The sequence below is a fragment of the Trachurus japonicus genome, chromosome 3 (genome assembly GCF_045865225.1).
Source record: "Trachurus japonicus isolate A0001 chromosome 3, Traja_1.0".
Classification (NCBI taxonomy): Eukaryota; Metazoa; Chordata; class Actinopteri; order Carangiformes; family Carangidae; genus Trachurus; species Trachurus japonicus.
The window spans coordinates 26190842-26210319 of record NC_140909.1 but is presented as its reverse complement, the minus strand read 5'-3'; the positions used below and the strand labels follow the sequence as shown (position 1 = coordinate 26210319).

At 41.3% G+C, this 19478-nt stretch overlaps 2 protein-coding genes across 3 annotated transcripts; one reads left to right on the top strand and one right to left on the bottom strand.

The window, feature by feature from the left end:
• Positions 1–1809: 1809 nt before the first annotated feature.
• On the top strand, positions 1810–5570 carry hdip1 (HDAC and MIER1 interacting protein 1). The gene is made up of 4 exons (XM_085767803.1): positions 1810–2085; positions 4230–4326; positions 4433–4612; positions 4939–5570. The coding sequence occupies exons 1-4, from the start codon at positions 2020–2022 to the stop codon at positions 5055–5057; spliced, it is 462 nt and encodes a 153-aa protein (XP_085623929.1). The 5' UTR covers positions 1810–2019; the 3' UTR covers positions 5058–5570.
• Positions 5571–7941: 2371 nt separating this feature from the next.
• Positions 7942–15372, bottom strand: shcbp1 (SHC SH2-domain binding protein 1). Of its 2 annotated transcripts, none has more exons than XM_085767782.1 (13): positions 15098–15372; positions 12980–13189; positions 12772–12887; positions 11674–11882; positions 11493–11588; positions 11176–11406; positions 10886–11063; positions 10612–10732; positions 9874–10005; positions 9161–9279; positions 8722–8808; positions 8337–8466; positions 7942–8262 (listed from the first exon to the last, which is right to left on the bottom strand). In XM_085767782.1, exons 1-13 carry the CDS (start codon positions 15261–15263, stop codon positions 7958–7960), a joined length of 2100 nt encoding a protein of 699 aa, XP_085623908.1. In that variant the 5' UTR covers positions 15264–15372; the 3' UTR covers positions 7942–7957. The 2 variants fall into 2 exon arrangements, with proteins under 2 accessions (XP_085623908.1, XP_085623917.1); XM_085767791.1 differs by having other exon boundaries at positions 7942–8259; positions 15098–15369.
• Between the last annotated feature and the right edge of the window lie 4106 nt (positions 15373–19478).

Sequence of the window (19478 nt, the reverse complement as noted above, 5' to 3'; positions counted from 1 at the left end):
AAAAAAGCAGATTAAATAGCAACTATCATTGTCATTTACTGAAATAAAATTGAAATTAACATTGAATATTTGCATTTTTGTTAATTTTACACACAGCATATGAATATAATAAAAATCTTATCATTATTAATTCAGTGAGTGACTGTCATATATTGTGGTCTTATGTTATTATCTCGTGTGTGTTTTTTTTCTTTTCTAATTACAGCAGCATGACTTAATCTCTGGCCTGTGGATGTAGTGAGTTGTTCACCTACTGTACGTGTCACTGTTGCTCAAGTGCATTCTGGGAGAAGAATCAGTTCTTCCTCATTGCAATAATTGATTACTCAAGTTACAAATACGAATTACTTTATTAATCCCCAAAGGGAAATTAATTTGTCTGTCGGCTCATTTGCAGAAGAATTGAAAGCCTGATGTCTGTAGGTACAAAGGATCTTCTATATCTGTCCGTCCTGTAGTGAAGAGAGAGTTATGCTCCTTTTATACATGTAAATTACCTATCTGTCCCTATTCGTGCAGAGATATTTATTTTTGATGAGCTGCAGTCCCCTTGACAGCTATTCAGTGCTTCATGAATTGAGTAAAGGTGAGAGATTCAAATATCTCCCATCATTCAACTGGTAATTTTAAACACACACCACCAGTTTGGTTTTATTGATTGGATTACAGATTTGATCGCTTATAATCACCCATGTACATATTAAGATAAAAGTTTATTACATATGATATATCCATAGCAAAATGTATTTTGAAAGTATCTATAATTTGAGTTTTCCATACAGTAATAAGTTGGAGCTGGTTGCATCTGGCAGATGTGGTTGCACTGGAATATGCTTGACTATCTGTTGCCAGGCAGGGATCTGCACTCAAGTGATCTCCTCTAGTTTCAACACGTTTGAGATGAGTAGTTGCAGTGGTGTTAAACTAGATTATAGTAGTTCGTAAAGTGTTTCTAATGTTTTGTCCACCCGTACACCACCACAAACTGAGACCTCTACACATAGTCAAAGTAAATCCTAAAAGGTTTCAGCTCTCTCATTTTTTGGATAAGAAATTTATTTATCTGATGTATGTCTACAATATTTGCAAACATACATAAGCATCCATATTTTATAATGGGAAATCAAATTTCCCCCATAGACACTATATTTGCACATGCCTGTATATTACATTTGTGTATGCTTCAGTTTAAATGTGTTGGTTTGCTTGCCTTTTTGGCACCGCAACTTATTTCGATTAAGTACTCAAAAATATTGTTGTACACGCAGATAGGATAGGAAGTTTCCCAATAATGACAATGTACCAATGATCGATATGCTGCCTGAGGGTTACATTCTTTTCACAACCTTTAAAGACTGCTTCAGGAACAGTGGGAAAACTTAAACACCACCCGCAGACGGACACTGTGTGTTTGCTGGAGCGTTACCTAACAAAGTAAAAGCAAAAACATAACTGCAGTTGTGTACTTATTATTTATGTTTTGTTTTGGGGTTTGTTTGTTTGTTTGTTTTTGCATATTTTTGAATGGAGCAATGCGACAAAACTCAATTTCCCTCTGGAGATGAATGAAATATTTCAAATTCTGAGAAATACATACAGGAATAACACCAAGAACAAATACAATGTGGCTCCTAACGTTTTACTTCTCTTTTTTCTTTTCGTGTGACGACTGAGCACCGTGAAGAACCATAGACTGTATAAAAAAGAAGAACTCAGCAAACCAAAATTCTTCAATCTCCCTTTTCCCCGTACGGACCTTGAACGCCCCGCGCCACCAGTCGGACGTGCAGTGCGCATGCTCGCAGCTTTAGCATTAATAGTGTAAGTGTAGTATGTATGTATGTGCTTATTAACGGCTTATTGTCACCGAGCTACACCGGGCCGTGTTACCGTGTTTCTGGAGGGCGCCTCGCTGGTCGGTGTGGGTCGGAGCGGAGTCGTCGCGGTCCATGTTTTTACAGAGAGAAGTTGTAGCTCACGTACAAGTATCGGTGCGTCGCTGCTGAAGGAGAACAGACTATGTCGGCAAATAAAACAAAGAAAGTCAAAATGGCTACTAAATCTTGTCCCGAGTGCGACCAACAGGTGAGGAGAAGACGTCTGCTAATGTGAACGTTGGTACCGGTGGTGTGTGTCCGTGTTGTGTGTCTGTGTGTGTGTTGTTTAGTTTCCGTGGTGTTTGGTGATGGTCAGGCCGTCATGGCAGCTCTTCGCCTCAGCTGCACCGCACATGGAGCATGAAGGACGGTGTCGCTGCTGCTGCTGCTGCTGCTGCTGCTGCTCTCTGTGTAGCTGGGAGAGCCTCCACCGTCCAGGATAAATAGATATAATCACACATATCAATCCCAATATCAACAAATACTCAAGCAATATTTCACTACATAATTTTGTTATTGCAGTTTTTGTTAGAGCGTATGAACTTCGCCATATTTCATATCAAAAGTTGTGGATGGAAGTTGTGGATTAATCCAAGGTTAATTATAGCTCATCACGGCCATTGCTCTGCTGATATATCCTAGATAAAATGGCAGAAAGCACTTCACAAAGCCACTGATTTCAATGCAATTTACCACAACTTCATGTTTAAAGGGTTAGTTTGACTACACACATCAATCAAAGATCTGGTTGTGATTGAAGTCGTTTATTGGACTCCAGATGTAGTTGTGCTTCAATCTGGTTTTGTATTTGCGGCAGTAACAGTACAGTACATGAGCCTGTACATGCAGCAGTGCAGCTGTCTGAGCCTGTTTACATCAGTAGGGTTCACACCTACCTAAACTGGAATAATGACGCCCAGTGAAGTTTGTTCAGTTGTGCAAAAGTGAAGGAGCAGTCAGGTTTCATCACAACTATTATTTTCCATCTGCGCTGCACTATAAATCAAATATATACATCTTAGTACCTGTAAAAAAAAATGTTTTATGTAGCCTGAATATGGGAAGAATAGCTAGTAAAGCTGCTGCTGAAAAATAACAATTGCTTATGAATGAAGAGTCAACAAACTGATAACAAAGGATTGCACTGATTGATATCATATTGAAAAAAATAAGTAATGTTTGATACAATAATACAAAAAAATACAAATAATTATATTTTTCAAAAACCCTTGTAAAATCATTTATGTGGTACTGCTGCAACAGCCATGAATCAAAGCTAACATTTCCACTCATCCCTCCCCATGTGTTAATAATGATAATAACAAGAATATAATTATGAAAGCAGATCAAAAGATACTATGTATTAGTATAAATGAGTATTGATGATGATTAGAGGGATCAGCAAATAGACACAAACACACTGAAACACAAAAGCCCATGAACACAGTATGGAAACAGGAAAATAGATGATAAAACACGTAAACATCACAAAAACAAGTCTAAAACAGGGTATCTGCGGGGTCTTGAAAAGTATTAAAAGGTGATAAATCAATTTGGGGAAAATTAAGACCCTTGAAAAGTATTAAAAAGTCTTTTCATGACTTTATAAAGTCTTAAATATTGAAGGTATTTTTTCTGAATTAGCTGTCCAAGAGTTTGAGTCATAAAAAACATTGCAGAAGTGTGTGAATTTATTTGTTTTATTAAAAAACAAAGATGAACTGGTACATGAAAAAGAAAAGAAGATTGTTGTTTTTGTTTTTTTGAGAGTTGAGCAATGTTTTTTTTTATAAACTTTGCCTTTGAGTTATTATCCCAGCCTTTTTTAAATTCTGTTGTATCATAGTGGTCTATAGTCTTTATCACAAAAACTAAAACTGTTCAGTTAAAAGTGTCACTGATGTAAATGGTTACAGCTTGAAGTGGCGGTGAGGTGTTAAAAAATGTTGAGAAGGTCTTGAAAAAGTCTTAAAAAGGTATTAAAATTAACTTCAAGATTCCTGTATATACGCTGTAAAAGAATATAGGTGAAGATGTGATTTATTCTGCCTAGTCTGCTCACTCCACAGCCGAGGGGCCTGGAGTAAAAAGTTTGGTCACCTTTAGATTTAAACCTTGATTTGTGGAACTGAGCCCGACCTGAGGATACAAGGCTGCAGGCTCGGAGGCCCTGCATGCTTTAAAAATGATAAAATCTTTAAATCAATTCCACAATGGACAGGGAGCCATTGAAGAGAAGCATGGATCAGGATGACATGATGAGCTGCTGTGTCCTGAACTAGTCCGAGGTTCGGAGAGACTTTTGATTTTGTGGCGAGAGACTAAAGATGTTTCCTGTTTGTTTCTCTCTAGATTCCAGTCGCATGCAAGTCTTGCCCGTGTGGTTATGTGTTTATTAGCAGAAAACTCCTGAATGCCAAGTTGAACGAGCGCTCGCCAGCCATAGCAGGTAAGAGTCAACTACCACAAAGCTGACAAGATTTGACTTGATTTGGCAAACCAACCAGATGCATTAATCCTGATGCGTTTCTATTGTCTTTTGTTTTCTTCCTCAGACAAATTGGACTTCAAACGGAGGAGGACGGAGCGCATTCGTAGAGAGAGGATTGACTCCCCTCTAACCAGTGACATGGAGAACAGGAGACGGTCCCGGACCAACAGCCAATCAGACCCCATCCGAAGGGGGCGGGGCAGACCAAAGTCGGTGGGGCTGAAGAGACAGGAGGAGGAGAAAGGTAAAAGGAGTGATCACTTTGAGTGTTTGAAGATGCACATCTATATATTCCCACATGTACAGAAAAACCCACTCACATTTATGTTATGTAAGTGTTTCTAACTGATGTTTTTTATCCTAGATTATGTTTCTTACTTTATTTCTTTAGATTTTTCTCCTGTGCTGCTATTTATCTTCTGCTGCTCCATTTTTCTCTGTAGAGCATCAGTAAACTTACATCTTATCTTATCTTACCTTATGCACAATGAGCAGCATCGCCAGTTTGATTATCTGGTTATGAAGCCTTTTATTGTTGTGACCGAACTGTCATGTCATGTGTGTTCACAGAGAAACAGGAGAAGGAGGTGGATATTTATGCCAGTCTTTCTGATGAGAAGGCCTTTGTGTTTTCTGTGGCCTTGGCCGAGATCAACCGCAAGATCCTGGGTCAGAAACTAATATTATAGACTAAAGCCTGAGGGAGCGACAAACCCAGCCACGAGGACTTATCATCACATGGAAAAACTCTCAAAGAGGACGACCAAAGAGAGCACAACTGGCTGGAGCTAAACTTTGACCTGGACGTGCTTCACCTGATAGTCAAAGGAGACGGTGAACTTTCTCAAAGGGATTAAAACCACGTTACGGCTACGTACAGTTCACATCGTGCTTTAACTAGCTTTAGTCTGTTGGATCGGATCAGGTCAGATCTCTTTAAAGATGGAAAGCTTGACTCTTGGTGACGTCCAGCTCCACCAGAGCGATGCAGGAACTCAGATAAATATTTTTAAGAATGTGATGATTCATGTTGTGTTTGATGGACCCCAGCAGAGTGCCATACACCTCTGTATAATCTGATGATATCACAATAGATATATATATATATATATAAAGTATATCCACCCAAAGTAAGACAGACCAACTGGGCTCAAATATCCTTTTTTAAAAATCATAATTTGTCACCAGAAGTTTTTTTAATTAGGTTTTTAATACGTTTCAGTATCTGGGATTAATTAATCTATTTAAATTTTCTGGCCTCAAAAAGTCTTCATAATTCAAAGACTAACGAGTGAACATTTTACCATGAAACAGAAAACAAACATATTTGTGCCAAGGAGGTTTTACTGCAAGAAGATTTGTGTGTGTGGTTAAAACTGCCAACCTGCTGTTTTTCTGAGCGAGTTTAGCCTCATATCAATCAGAGCTATCAATTGTTTGTATTGAAAGGGATTTCCAGTAATTCTTGTAAATCTGACGTAGTTTCAGAAAATTCTGTTGCACAAAAAAGTTTGAAATAAACCTGAGCGTGGTTACAGCGGCCTGTAAAGACTGGAGGGTTGTCAGGTTTAGTTTTCACTCACAGAGGGTGGTGGGTGGTCAACACATCTGTCCAACTCTGGGGTTACAGCATTTGGGTCTTAATATCCCAATAAAGAAGCAGCCTGATGTGACTCAACAAATTAGAATGGACAAAGATGAAATATTTTGGATACTATGAGGATGATGCAGTGTTACCAGCCCAGAACCAGCAACACACTACAGCAGCTTATAAGCCGTCCAGTCACCTCCATGGGGTTTTTAAAATGTAGTTTTCAATAACTGTGAATAACTGTTTAGACCAGGTGGTACACCACAAGACGTAACTGCATGTCCCACATTTTCAACAGGAAGACATTTGGTCCCTAAATGTATCGCAGGTCTTTTTTTTTTTTCTTGTGTTTTGTTTATGTAACATGTAAGCCCCAATTTTAACTTCTTTACATTTAGGTTATATGGTGAATATGCACTAATATGGAGAAACTGTGGTCAATAAAGTTTTCTTGGGATAAAAAAAAATTGAGGTTTTAATTTCTAAATTTTTTATGTGTATTTTATCTGGAGAGGAAGCTGCAGCGGCTCAGGCCACCTCAGAGGTTCATGCTGAAATAAATGCTCTTAACTGAGTGTCCAAAGTGTTTTGTTTAAACAGTATCTGTAACATTAAGACTTTCAAGTCAAAGTGTTGTACATGTTGCCTACCTACACAAAGGAAAATCACATGGGAGACTTTAAAAAAAATGTGCATTCTTTTTTAACAAAATAAAACATTATGCAAAAGCACTGTAATGTTACTCAACCCGTAACCCTGCTCCTACTCCTTATTTAGCCTTGCATCACCAGGCTCTTCAGACAAGTGAAGAGCCTGGTGTCAGTTACCTCCCAATTAGTCTGCATTCTGGTTCCTGTCTGTAGCGGATACCGAAATCACCAAATTCACCAAAACTTATAAAATAAACATTAACTTGTAATACAATAAAAGCAAAATGTTAACTTAATGGCTCGGGGACTTTCTTGTAAATTATATTCCTTAAATTAAAGAGTTTTACCGCCATTAGCTTGGTGCTTTTATTTTGAAGGAAAGGTCTGTCTCTCTCGCCCTGGATCCGTTTCCTACCAAAACAGCGAGTCAACGACCCCAGACTACTCCTTATTCAATCTGGTCCAAAATGACAACAAGATTTGATTGGTTGCCACACACCTGAAGTCATCTGATTACGAGGGGTGCGGCCTGAGAAGTAGAAAAGAGGCTGTGGCTGAATGGTAATGACCCTTAAGTGTCTGAGCAGCTGGTCCACTGCATGTAGAACAATGGTATGTAGCTTTACATGTCGTCTGGTGATCCATCAACGTGATTGGCTGAGGTCTTGTGGATTTACATAAGTAAAATGATATGATCAGATGTCTTTTTGAACATCTGGACCTTTAAGACAGAAGAAGTAAAGTTAAAAATACCCTGATTCATTTAAGTGTCGAGCCGTTCAAACACCATCATAACAAACCGCTCCGTATCACTCACAAGACACAACACTCGCTGAGGTTTCAACAGACGCGTTTAATGTGCAGCAAATTCATTATATTGTCAGTTTAAACTAGAAACCTTAAGTCCGACAAAAATCTCCCCTCAACCATAAAACACATGATCCAAGTGTACAGAACAAACCAGAAGCACCGCGTGAACATCGCCTGCATTCAGCTGAACATCGGTGCTCGCCCACCTTCAGGGTAACGTCTTTTATTAGATCTGAAACTGAGCTGACAAAACTACAAAGTGACAAGTGAATTTCAAACGAGTTATGTATAGAAAATTAAAAACATTTTAGCGCCAGGAGACCGGAGGAATAAATAAGATAAAAGTTAAAAGGCGGATCCAGTCGCTGTTAGTGTGCTTCACTGTGCCTCCCGAGGTCTCACCATCGTCTCAGCATGACGTGAAGAAGCAAAAATGTATTCACAACAAACAAGAAAACGTTAAAATGTGAAGCCGTCATCAATCAAACGTCGCGCTGTGCTGACGTTAAGACATGTGAGTGCTTTGTGGGTGGGGGGCTCAGTAAAAGAAGGTGCCAAAGTCGCCCATGCCGTTGCGTTTGAACTGGTTTCCCTGAATGGAGACAAAGATCTGGTGGTCCATCAGATCCTCGACGGCTCGGCTGCAGGACGTCTCCTTGTTTCTGCTCGGCTGGCGACTGAACTGCCACTTCCTGCCCGAGGTGGACGCCGCATCGCCATCTGAGCCCGCGTTTTCCGCGGACTCTGGCTGAGCGGTCGCTGAGCTGCTGGAGGTTGGACTCTGAGGGTCTGAAACTTGTCTGTCTTCAGCCGTCTGTCCACTGGGGTCTTTCACAGCGTCTTCTGGGGACAAAAAAGGTCAGTGAGAGGCTGAATCTGTACGGCAGGATGTTTCTGTGACGCCGAGCGGCCCTTACCGTCGTCGTCCGCAGGAGCTCTTTGTTCAGTGTTGGGCTTCACCAGGATCACTCCATAGCACTCGTTGTTGTGGATCACATTGTTCTCCATGGTGATGGACGGCATCACGTCCAGCTCATCAGCAAAGTCCTGCACACACACAGCAGGTAGGTCAAATGAGGTCAAATTGTCCTCAAGGACAAACAATGTTGGTAGAGTTGAAGAGAACAGGAGGCTTAAAGTCCCATCGTCAAACAGTTACTGACAGAAAGAGTTTACGATTCATTATGTGAACGTTTTAATGTCGTCTGGCTTGAATGAAGAGTTCTCTTGATCCTGTTTTTGATCATTTCTTTTATAACTTCTACTTAAAGTCGTCCTATTTGTGCCATTGCCTCTTCTCACCTTGATGAGGATCCCGTCCTTACAGTGATGGATGCCATTACTGACCAGACTGCAGACAGTGCCGGGGTAAATCTCCACACCAGCCCCCTGCACACAACAACACAGCAGCATGACTGGTCTGCACAGTCTGAATCACTGTCAATGTTCAAAACATTTAAAAAAGCACCAAAGACCTCCGACAGCTCTTTAATACTAGAGCGCTGGAGCCAAGGTCAGTGCACCAACCAGTTCCTTTCATAAAGGAAGGTCCAGGAAGGTTTAAACACAATGCTACTCAGATACTTCAACTCAGTTTACTCATTTTGAATCTTCCTAAGGTAAAAGACTTGGCATCCAATCCAGTGTTTCCTCTCTTTAAGCTCTGTGTTTGGTCTCCACCAGCTTCAGCGCCTGCTGCCACCAGGTCAGAGACCGAACCAGAACAGGGAACAGCACTCACCTTGGATCCGTACAGGTCGCACATGTTCATGTTGAGCCGGGCAGACGTCCGGACGATGACTCCGGTGGTCTCACACTGCAGCACACAGTTCTCCATGTTGAGAGTCCCCTGACGGACACCTGGCAGGTAGCAACAGCAGAGTCGGCACATTCAGACTGCCACTGTTCGTCTAACACTGATTACACAGATGTGTGTGGACTTGGCTGCACGTGGGCATGAAGATAATAAAAACTGGAGGAATCAGAAATGTTATGATCACAGTGCACAGGTGAAGATGTGAAGTTGTTACACAGCTTTCTACAGCTGAACTTCCTGGGTTGTCATGGTCTTCTCCACAAGAGACGGTGGGGGACAAAAGGGCTTCTTGTGATTAAAATAAGTTGCAACACTCGTGCGCTGACTGACAGTAATGACAGCTATCTGCTTTTTCCAAACTATCGTAATATCGGCCTTTAAAAATCCACTGAGTCAACTTCCTGCTCGTCACACAGAGCTTGTTTATGCTGCAGACGTCCCAGATCCCAGCCACATCTTTGTGTGTGTCAATATCCATCTTTCTTTCTGAAGAAACAGCCGAGTTGTCAACTAGGAAATTACACATTACACATTTAATGTGTGGTAGTTAGTCACAGGGAGGAAAAATAGGAGAAGTAAATGAGCAAGAAGAGCACTGCACTCGTTCAGGATCTGGGACATCGTTCATCTGTACTCACAGAGGATGCCCTCGATGGCGTCATGTTGAATGAACTTGATGTTGGAGAGTCTGACATCAGCTCCCGTGGACTCCACAAATGAGTCTCCCTTGCTTTTCTTCTCAATCACCACATCGTCAGGAAAACCAAAGCCTGGGACGCACACACACAAACAATCAATACTCACCACTGATGATATTGGCATTGGTATCTGTTTATATATGGCAGTGGCACTGCCCCCTACTCACTGTTCCTGTACACTTTCTATTGTTGTTAATATGAACCTGTGTATTATTTGAATGCACAGGTGCGTTTATACCTGGCACTGGGCCCAGTTTATTATAAATCACTGCTTTATACATTATACAGTAGAGTAGGGGGTCCCTGCTTCATCTCTCCATCAGTCTGGGGGTCCTTGGCCTGAAAAACTTTGAAGACCCCTGTTCTAAGCTGTTTTACTTGTTTACTATTTTTTCCTCTTACTCACTTCTAAACGTTCCCCTTCTTTTCGCATTTTAATATTTTATCTTTAGTATTATGTTTGTATTTTTACTCCATGTTTAATATTCTACCTTTTATTTCTGGTTTTAGTCTTTCTTTCAGCTTCTCTATACGAGTATTTTATTTATCGTTGTTGCTCTGTCTTTATCTTTGATCTACAGTCTTCAGTGTTTCCTCAGTTCCTGTTGTTGTTGTCTTATGTCTAGAGTGAGAGAGACTTGGTCATTGATTGTTTATTGTGGGTGTGTGTATATTTACCCTCTACAGTGATGGAGTCTGGTATGAAGATGCTGCTGTTCACAGTGTAGACACCTGGAAGAACAATGACCACGTCCCCCTGATGACACGAGTCCACCGCCGACACAGGCTCTCTGTGGAACTAAACACACAGTAACAGACTGAGCTCACTGACTGTTGTTTACTGTTTTGTACCGTCATCTTTGCCGACAGAACAAAGTGGTTAGTTTCAGACCTAAACTCATCTGTTCAAGAGGCCACACCAAAGGTCCTGTGGTGAGTTTGTGGTACTGACCATGATCTCGGTTTCCCCGCTGGAGCACAGGGGCAGCAGTTTGGCGCTGAGGAGGGACTGGAGCTGCGTGGGGCTGCAGGGGCCTGTGACCACGTGGACAACCTTCACGCCTGATTCTCTGGGCCCACGACTCTGCACACACTGCTGCCTGGCGTTACCTTTGTAGGCCAGCACATACCTGGGCAGAGGGGGATGGGGTGAGTGTCCCAGCTTGTGGAAACAGTTGAATGAGACAAGACAAAGACAAGACAGTGGTGGTGGTAGTGAGTTTGAAGGAAACTCGTCTCTACCTCAGCAGGGGGTTCTCGATGATGTGCAGTTTGCGTTTGAAGGTCTCCAAGTGGTCGCACAGCTTCAGACCCTCCACCATGGACACGTTGTCCAGCTCAGAGTCCGAGTCGGGGCTGAGGCCGCTGCGCAGCACGGAGAACTGCTGGAAGCACTGGGAGCAGTTCTCCAGTAAGGACTGGTACTCTGCCACCAGGCCCACTGGCACTCTGTCCTCCAAGATGTCGTAGTAGCTGAGAGGAGACATTTACAAGCTGGATTCATTGGAAGGAACCGGCACTTCGTACAAGACCGTCACAAAGACAGAGGAGGCACTCACAGTCTGAGACGCGGCTCCACACAACGGACAAAGTAGTCGAAGTCGTCATCTTCATCCTCCTCATCCCACTGCCTCCAGATGTGCTTATAGAAGAACCTGCGGACAGAGGAGAGGAGGGTGTATCGCAGCCGGCCAGTAAACGACAAATTAAATAAATCTGTGGACGAGCAGCAGTGTGAACCTGAGGTGCTCCAGAGCGAGGGCGGTCTGATCGAAGTCCCCAGACTCTTCGTAGACCACGTGCAGTTCCTGCAGCAGGACTTTGTGCTGAGTGGCCTCCAGCAGAGACGTCATGGCGTCTTCGGTGAGTTCACAGCCTCTCGTGTCACACTGCAGCGGCAGCACGAGCCTGACGCATGCCTTCAGATCCTTCAGCTCCAAGTCGCGCACCTGAAATCATCGTCAACTCCTCAAGACATGTTGCCAGTGATTTACAACAGCCCTCACTTAAATTTTAATCCATTTCTAAACGGGTCCAGTGTGTGACAGTCAAACTGCTTTTATGAACGAGCCTCTTCCTCTTTTTGAAAGAGATGAGGGCAAGAACTCATTCAGGAATTTCAACATTTTTGACTTTTTAACAGTTTGTGGACTTACTGAGCAACTCTTTTTCAACCTTCTAGTGTCCTGAGTGCATGACCTGATCAGGGCTGGATAGTAATGAGTAGTGTACTTCAGTATATTTTCTGGGTATGTACACTTTTTTTGTGAGAAAACTTCTAATTCTTGAGGGGAAATCATGAAAATTTCTATAAAGGACTCTTACTTTGAAGCAGAGGTTCTAGCCAGAAAATTTGATGGACCACATCCCAGTATATTGTACTTGCTGCATTTTTAGTCTTAAAACAGCACCTAGCAGTGGAAGGTTTAATAATATCTGAAGTTTTAGCGATAACATAAGTTTTCTTAAATGTTAAGTATTTGCACTCATGTGAAAAACACCGGTTGTTGGTTCAATTGTTTTTAAGTTCTACAGTCAGTTCTTCGGTGAGTTATTTCATAGTCATTAAGTTTTATAATACACTGTTCAATTCAGTTTATTTCACACAAATCAGACAGAAAAATTGCACACAAGTATAGACATATGGTAAATAGTGATGTGTGAAAATGCAACACCCCAATAATCTTCAAAGTTAGTGAGTAGAGTCCCACATTGTTCAGACACAGGAACTCGTCAAAAGTTCCTAAATCCTGTTCTGACTCAGGATTAAAGGCAAAGTGTATAGAAAATAAAAGTGGGCATGTAATATCAACAGGGATGTGAATAAACTGGTCTCACCTCAATCAGAACGTCAAACACTTCAGTCGACCACACGGCCAGCCAATCACACGGCTCCACCACCTTCTCCAGGTAGTCTGCTGTGAAGGCCTTCACCTCAGAGGGCTTACAGTCGCCTACACACAAGTACAAGTACACACACTCAGTGACTCTGACTACTGATGATACGCACTGCAGTCAGACTCTGTGGTAGTGTGTGTGGTGTTACCCAGCATGTAGTCCTGAAAGGCCTTGAACCTCTCGTAGAACAGCAGGTGGTTGGTCTGAAAGGTGTCTGGGAGACTCGAGGGCACTCCACTACGACGCTCACTTCTCTGCAGCTGAGTTCCCGACTTCTCAGTGTTGAAGTGATCTGTGCCGCTGTCGTCATCGCTGTCGTCATCACTTCCATCTTCCTCATCATCATTCCTAAACAGGGCTGTTGAAAAGGGCCAGATAATCTTTATTATTTCTTGTGTGAATGTCAATAGGGCAACTTCAATGAAACCAGTCCTGACACTGTTATATAAAAATAAAATGACCATCAACCCGCTGATTATCTGAAACATCCAACAGTCTGATCCTGGTCTCCTCATAGAGAAGATTATAATAATCTGTCCAACCTTCAGGGACCACACTGAAAATCTTGACTATTTTTATGCAGCCTTTCTAGGTCACCAGTCACTTTTAAGTAGATATGGGACATTGACCACCTTCACTTCTTTGTGGAAAAGGCCATAATTCCAATACATTAAAAAACAACTTCAGTGTTGTGCAGAGTAGCAGCATGCCATCATCTTCTTATAATTAATTACACTTACAAAGTTACTCAGTAGCCCAAGTTAATGAGCTAAAAGTTGTAAAGCAGGAAACAAAGCATTGTTCCCGTTCTTCTCGGTCCCAGTCTGATTGAACACACAATATACACAACAACTTCGCCACAGTCACAGGAAGCCTATGAAGCCTGCATGTTTTTATTTAATCACCCTTGGGAGCATTTTAATTTGCGATGCAAAATGCAAAAATGCTGATAATCTATCCGTTTATTGATCTGCCACTAGTGCGGAGGGTCAGTAAAGATTGCAAATTACACATCCTAACATATATCTTTTCCCGTTCTTCTTCTGATTATTCAGCATAGTTATCATATTTTGAATACAATTAATTATCTTGTATCTTATTCAAGAAGACGATTCTTCAGTTGTTTCCATCTGAGCCCAGGATGTACATTAAGACTATAGAGGTGCAACATAAGATTTTTTTCCTCTGAAACTTGGTTTTGTTTTGTTTTTAAGAAAATGCTATCTATGCTAAGGATTGTTTTCAGGTGCATCTGTGGTGCTTCTTTTAGAGCTAATCAGGTAAATCCAGTTTAACCTGAAGCAGTTTCTGACGGCTGGTGTAACATGTGCTGCCACCAGAGGGGAAATAAATAAATTAAGAGGTATATCACTCCAACCTTTGTGTTGTGTTGTGTTCGTGCTCCACCCTCTGGTTTAAATCTCTATAGATGAGGATTTATAGAGCAACAGGAAAACGACCCAACACTTCAAGTTCAAAGCTTCACAAGAACCCCTGTTTTGTTGTTCGAGACCTCCTAAGTGTACACTATTTGTTTAAAAACAGAGATACATGAAAGTTTATCACATTGAATAAATATATCAGAACTATTATGGCTTCATTTTAATTATGATTAAAGATTCCTCCTGAAGATTATTTTACTTTTCTTGATCACAGCCTCTTTTATATACAGTCTATGATCACAGCTCATAATGAGGAGACTCTCTGACCATGAGGTTTGATTTAAAAAATGTTATATTTCAGTCAGACTGACACATCAGACACAAACTACTTATTTTTGTCTCTGCAGCAGAACCAGTCTGACAATAACCTCTGCTTTAATTGTCTCAACCATGTGTTATCAACATGTTTGTTCTTCATCAAGGCTGACCAGTGTTACTTTCCTCAGTATCTCCACCTTGCACTTTGCTTTTTGTTGAAATTATATTCATTTTATGTTAATTATCAAAACACTTTTGTAATCATGTTTGCACTCTCTTGCCTACACTACCATTTATTAATTAACTTATATCCGTATATTTGGAATAGAGGACTGAAACTAAACTATTTCTCATGAGGGATTAACAGATTGTGATATATTTACGTTTTCCACATGGACCTACTGAGTCGTGCTGCAGCGGTGAACCCATGGTTATCTGAGCCAGGTGATAAAGCTTCGTAGTACAGGTTAATTTACTGTGGCAACAAATGTTAGGTTTATTCTAGTCGGATAATCAAAAGTGATCCTGGATTCATGTTTTATTAAAGTGCAATAATAAGAGCAGACCTTGTGATATGGTAGGAACAGGATGTCTCTCTGCAGCATCTCCATCGCCATTGTTGTTGTTTTCCACGTCGAGTTCAACGTTAACGAACGACGACAGGTCGACCGCCGACACGTTCACAGTCTCCGTCCCTCCCGTGGACGTGGTTTCCCGTGACTCCTGCTCCATGGACGGGTTTTATCGATACTTTAAAAGTTGTTTCGACGTTGAACACAGTCTTAGGCCGTCCCGACAAACACAAACGTACAGCTCACACACACACACCCTGTCCCACTTTCTTTCAAAATCTTCCCGGTCTGCTCCACAACAGCCAATCAGAGCAGACTAGCACAGGATGTCCCGCCCCCTGAACTCCTCTCAGCCAATGAGGGAACAGAACGACGAGGCTGCGCTCAAGTCAACAGCGTTTTATGGTGAAAGTAAAGACGGTTTAGTATCTATTCTAGTCTAAAATAACTGATGAGCCCCAACCCTGATGGCACAGAAACACACTGTGCAACTTTATGCGGCTGCTAAACAGGGGTTCTTGCATCTCTGTATTTTTGTTGTTGTAACTACAAATATCATCACAAGATAGGCCTACTATTTTGTATGACTGCCTATGACAGCCTACCTGGTGGATTTTTTTTCATTAGCTGATACTATCCATCCATCCATCAGCTATCTGGTACGGAGACGGGGAGGTGCTTCAGTGGAAATTAAATAAAACTTTTGTATTAAAAAGGGTTTCAGTGTTAAAGCAGATATCAGTGGCACGGCCGTTTCGGCTAATGCTGTGTTCAAGGCAGGCTTTTGAAACCGTAAGTTACAGCTTCAAGTCACAACTACGACTTGGTAGCGTTCCAGGTAACCCGTAGCTCGTGTTTTTACCGTCCTGTTGTCTGTGAAAGTTCCCTATAACGGCCACTCGTAACTTCCGACCCGTGAACTCGTACCAGATCGAACTGGTATGACTTCACAGGAAGGAAAAACACAAAGTACGAGTTTCCTTGAACGCACCATGAGTTAGCAGCCCCCGCCCTTGTCAGGCATCAATTGGTCCTCGTGCTACGTCACCACATTCACGCGCATCCCTTGGCTGCACACACAGCCCTTCATGCCGTTCTCTCTCCTCATTGGATAACACTTGTATCCCACAAGGAAAATTTTCTCCTCGGGTTACAGCAGAGCAGAGTGACGGAGAGACTCGTGTTTAGGCTGAAATACTTCATGTAAGTGATTGCTGACGGAAAATAGGACTATTTAGGACTTATATTAACAAAAACATTCCACTGATATCTGCTTTAATTATAATAAATGATCTATCTATCTATCTATCTATCTATCTATCTATACATACCTACATACCTACATACATACATACATACATACATACATACATACATACATACATACATACATACATACATACATACATACATACATTTCCTTGTGGTCAAGGGAAAGCAACAACCCTAACCTCAGTCCCACACCAGTGACACCTGCAGTTTACACTGAGTGAAAACTTGCAGGAATACGTAATGTGAAACGTCCCCTCTGCCACTAGAGAGCAGGGAAGATCCATCCTGAGCAGCACCTGTCTATCCACCCTGTGTGGAAATCCTCTAAAAAGTCACAGACATTGGAATAAAATAAAACTTTAAACATAGATTTTCTTGGGTTCTTGTCTTTAATCACCTTTATTCTTCAGATAATTGAAGTGGAGGCAAGAAGCAAACATTTTGCTTAAGATACAGGTAAAGGACAAAGTAACACAAACAAACAAAATAACAGTATGATCCAGTCTATAATTGAGAGAAAAGATGTCACAGTCTGCTCTCATTAGTTAGGTTAATTAGCCAGTTAATATTATCATGATGTTCACACCTTCATGGAAACTCAACAGAATATGACAGAGGTCATAGCACAAGAGTGAGAGCAAAAACTTTTAGTGAAAAAATGCTTCAGTTCCAAAAACACAATAAACAGCTACACCACACTGATTAGATTTGGTTTTATTCTTTTGATGAAAACAGTCATTAGTTTCATTGAAATTTTAGTCATTTGATTTTTGTTAGTTTCATGGGACAGTTGTTCTTGCTAATGTATTGCTGCAGCTACCTGCTGTACCCGTGAAGAGGATAATTATCTGATTCATCTAATTATCATGGATTTATTTCATTAATCCCTTTGTTTCAGGAACTGTTACCATCAGACATCATTACTGACAGAGACTTAACTTCTCACACTGCAGCCCCTGCATTTTGAAATGTCAAACATTTTTGCCATAGTTCTGGTTTTTAAAGGTCACTTAATTTCTTTTTTTTTCATGCTGAGAAAGTAACCATTCACACATTCTGCAACAGTAGCAGACATAAATAGATAAAACACAGTAGAATACAATAGGCCTGTTGTCTTTTAGCTGATACAGATTTATTAAAACATGCCTGGATCAGCCTCAGCACTGATCCTTGAGGTCATAGACCTTCACTGTTCACACATGTAGCTACACAGTAAAGAGGACACTCAGCAACACACACACTGACGGTCATCCAGACACATGATTCACCTCTGTCACTGGTGAGCGTACATCACATTAGAGCCACACTCCCAACTACACACACTCCCCAGTTACAGGTACGACATGAGAAACACACAACATAACAGGTGAGATGATTCAGACTAATTTCATTTGACCAAATTCCCAGTGATCACATGTCCCTGTCCTCCGTCCCTGGGTCTGGGGCAGAGAAGCTACCTGCCCAGGTGTGCTGATGACTGGTGAGACCACCTTTTACTAAGTTATGGGTTTTGTTTCTGATACAGTGGGATTTATGAAGGTTATTGAACCAAGTAGTGGTGTTTGAATTATTTTGATGTGGAAACTATTGCTGGAATTGCAACAACTTGGGGAAATAAATGATACTTGTTTTTGCTTGGTTTAGGGGCTTCACATAGCAGTTATAAGGCTGAACTTTTGCAATTTTCATATCATTTTTTTGTTGTTGTTGTAGCTCAAGCAATCCTTTTTTTTCAGTCAGCTGATCCAGTTTTTTGTGACAGATCAGCTCAGGACATCTCTATGATCTGTGCATAAGACACTGTTGTTAAACTGTCCAATAAAACATATTTTATCCAAGGCGTTTCAGGCAAACTGAGAAAACAACAAATATTATATTTCAACTGCGAGACCAAAGTAACCTCGAGATGGGGATTATATGATGCATTAAACACTCGACAACAGAGCCGGCCCTTAATCACCGGAGGCCTTGTTGAAATCAGACTCCTATGTGCAGGCTGAGATGCACATCAACAGGTCTGAGCAGAAAATTCCCAAAACACTTAAACAGCATAGGACTAGGAAAAGTAAAACACATTAAAAATAACTGCACTGCCCGTCCTGTCTGTCCTCATCTATGCAGCTTAACAAGCATAAAACTGAGAGGAGCAGTAGCATTGATCATCAGAAGCATAATTCATATATTTGAGCCTTTTTGGGACACTATTGTTATGTTAAAGCCCCTCTCTCCAGTGTTTCCCACTGCAGGTCCAGATCTGGCTGAGCCCCTCCTTTCCTCCCTTCCTGCCTCCCTCCCTCTTGGTTAAAGCCTGTGAAGCTGCTGTGAATGTGTTGCCGTCTCCTCTGTCAGATAACTTCATGGCCTCCATGAAGGTCACTCACTCCCACACATCCGTCCACGGACAGTTCCTCTTCCACTCAAACTGAGTTTGTTCACCCCCCGCTCTGCACAGTTCAGATGTTGTGCAAGGCTTCAGCCTTTTTTTATTTATTTTTTTAGTTTGACTATTTGGGACAGAGTAGATGTTTTTCGGTCTTTAAACATATCCAGACAGTGTACTTTTTGTTAACTCCAGATTCATTTGTGATCAATTCATGAATGTACCAGACCCTCAGAGGCCCCAGAGTTCAAAAAATTATTTGGTGAGACATTTTACTGTAGCTGAGGCCTTTTCTTACACTGCCATGATGGCGTCTTGTGCCGACTTATCATTTATTCTTCTTTAAATAAACAAAAAATGCTAATGCATAGACCCCTGTACAATGCCTGTCTACGATCTGGGGACATGTGAAAAGCAGGCAGATAAACAAATAATTGTAAAAGCTAAAAAAAAAAAACATTCTCCTTACGCGTGTTGTCCCCCCCCTTATGAATATTTGACTTAATAAAGTCATATTATTATACACATTTCAGTGGAAATGGTTGGACCACACAGTGTGTTTGATGGTAACATCTGAAAAACAAACCCTGTATGTTATCATCACTAAATCAGCCAAGTTCTGTTCTCTGTGAGGCCTTACAGTGAGTACAGCGACCTACCGTCAGCATGTTAACCTGCTCACAGTAACGAGTCACGCTAATATTTAGCAGACATATTTACAGT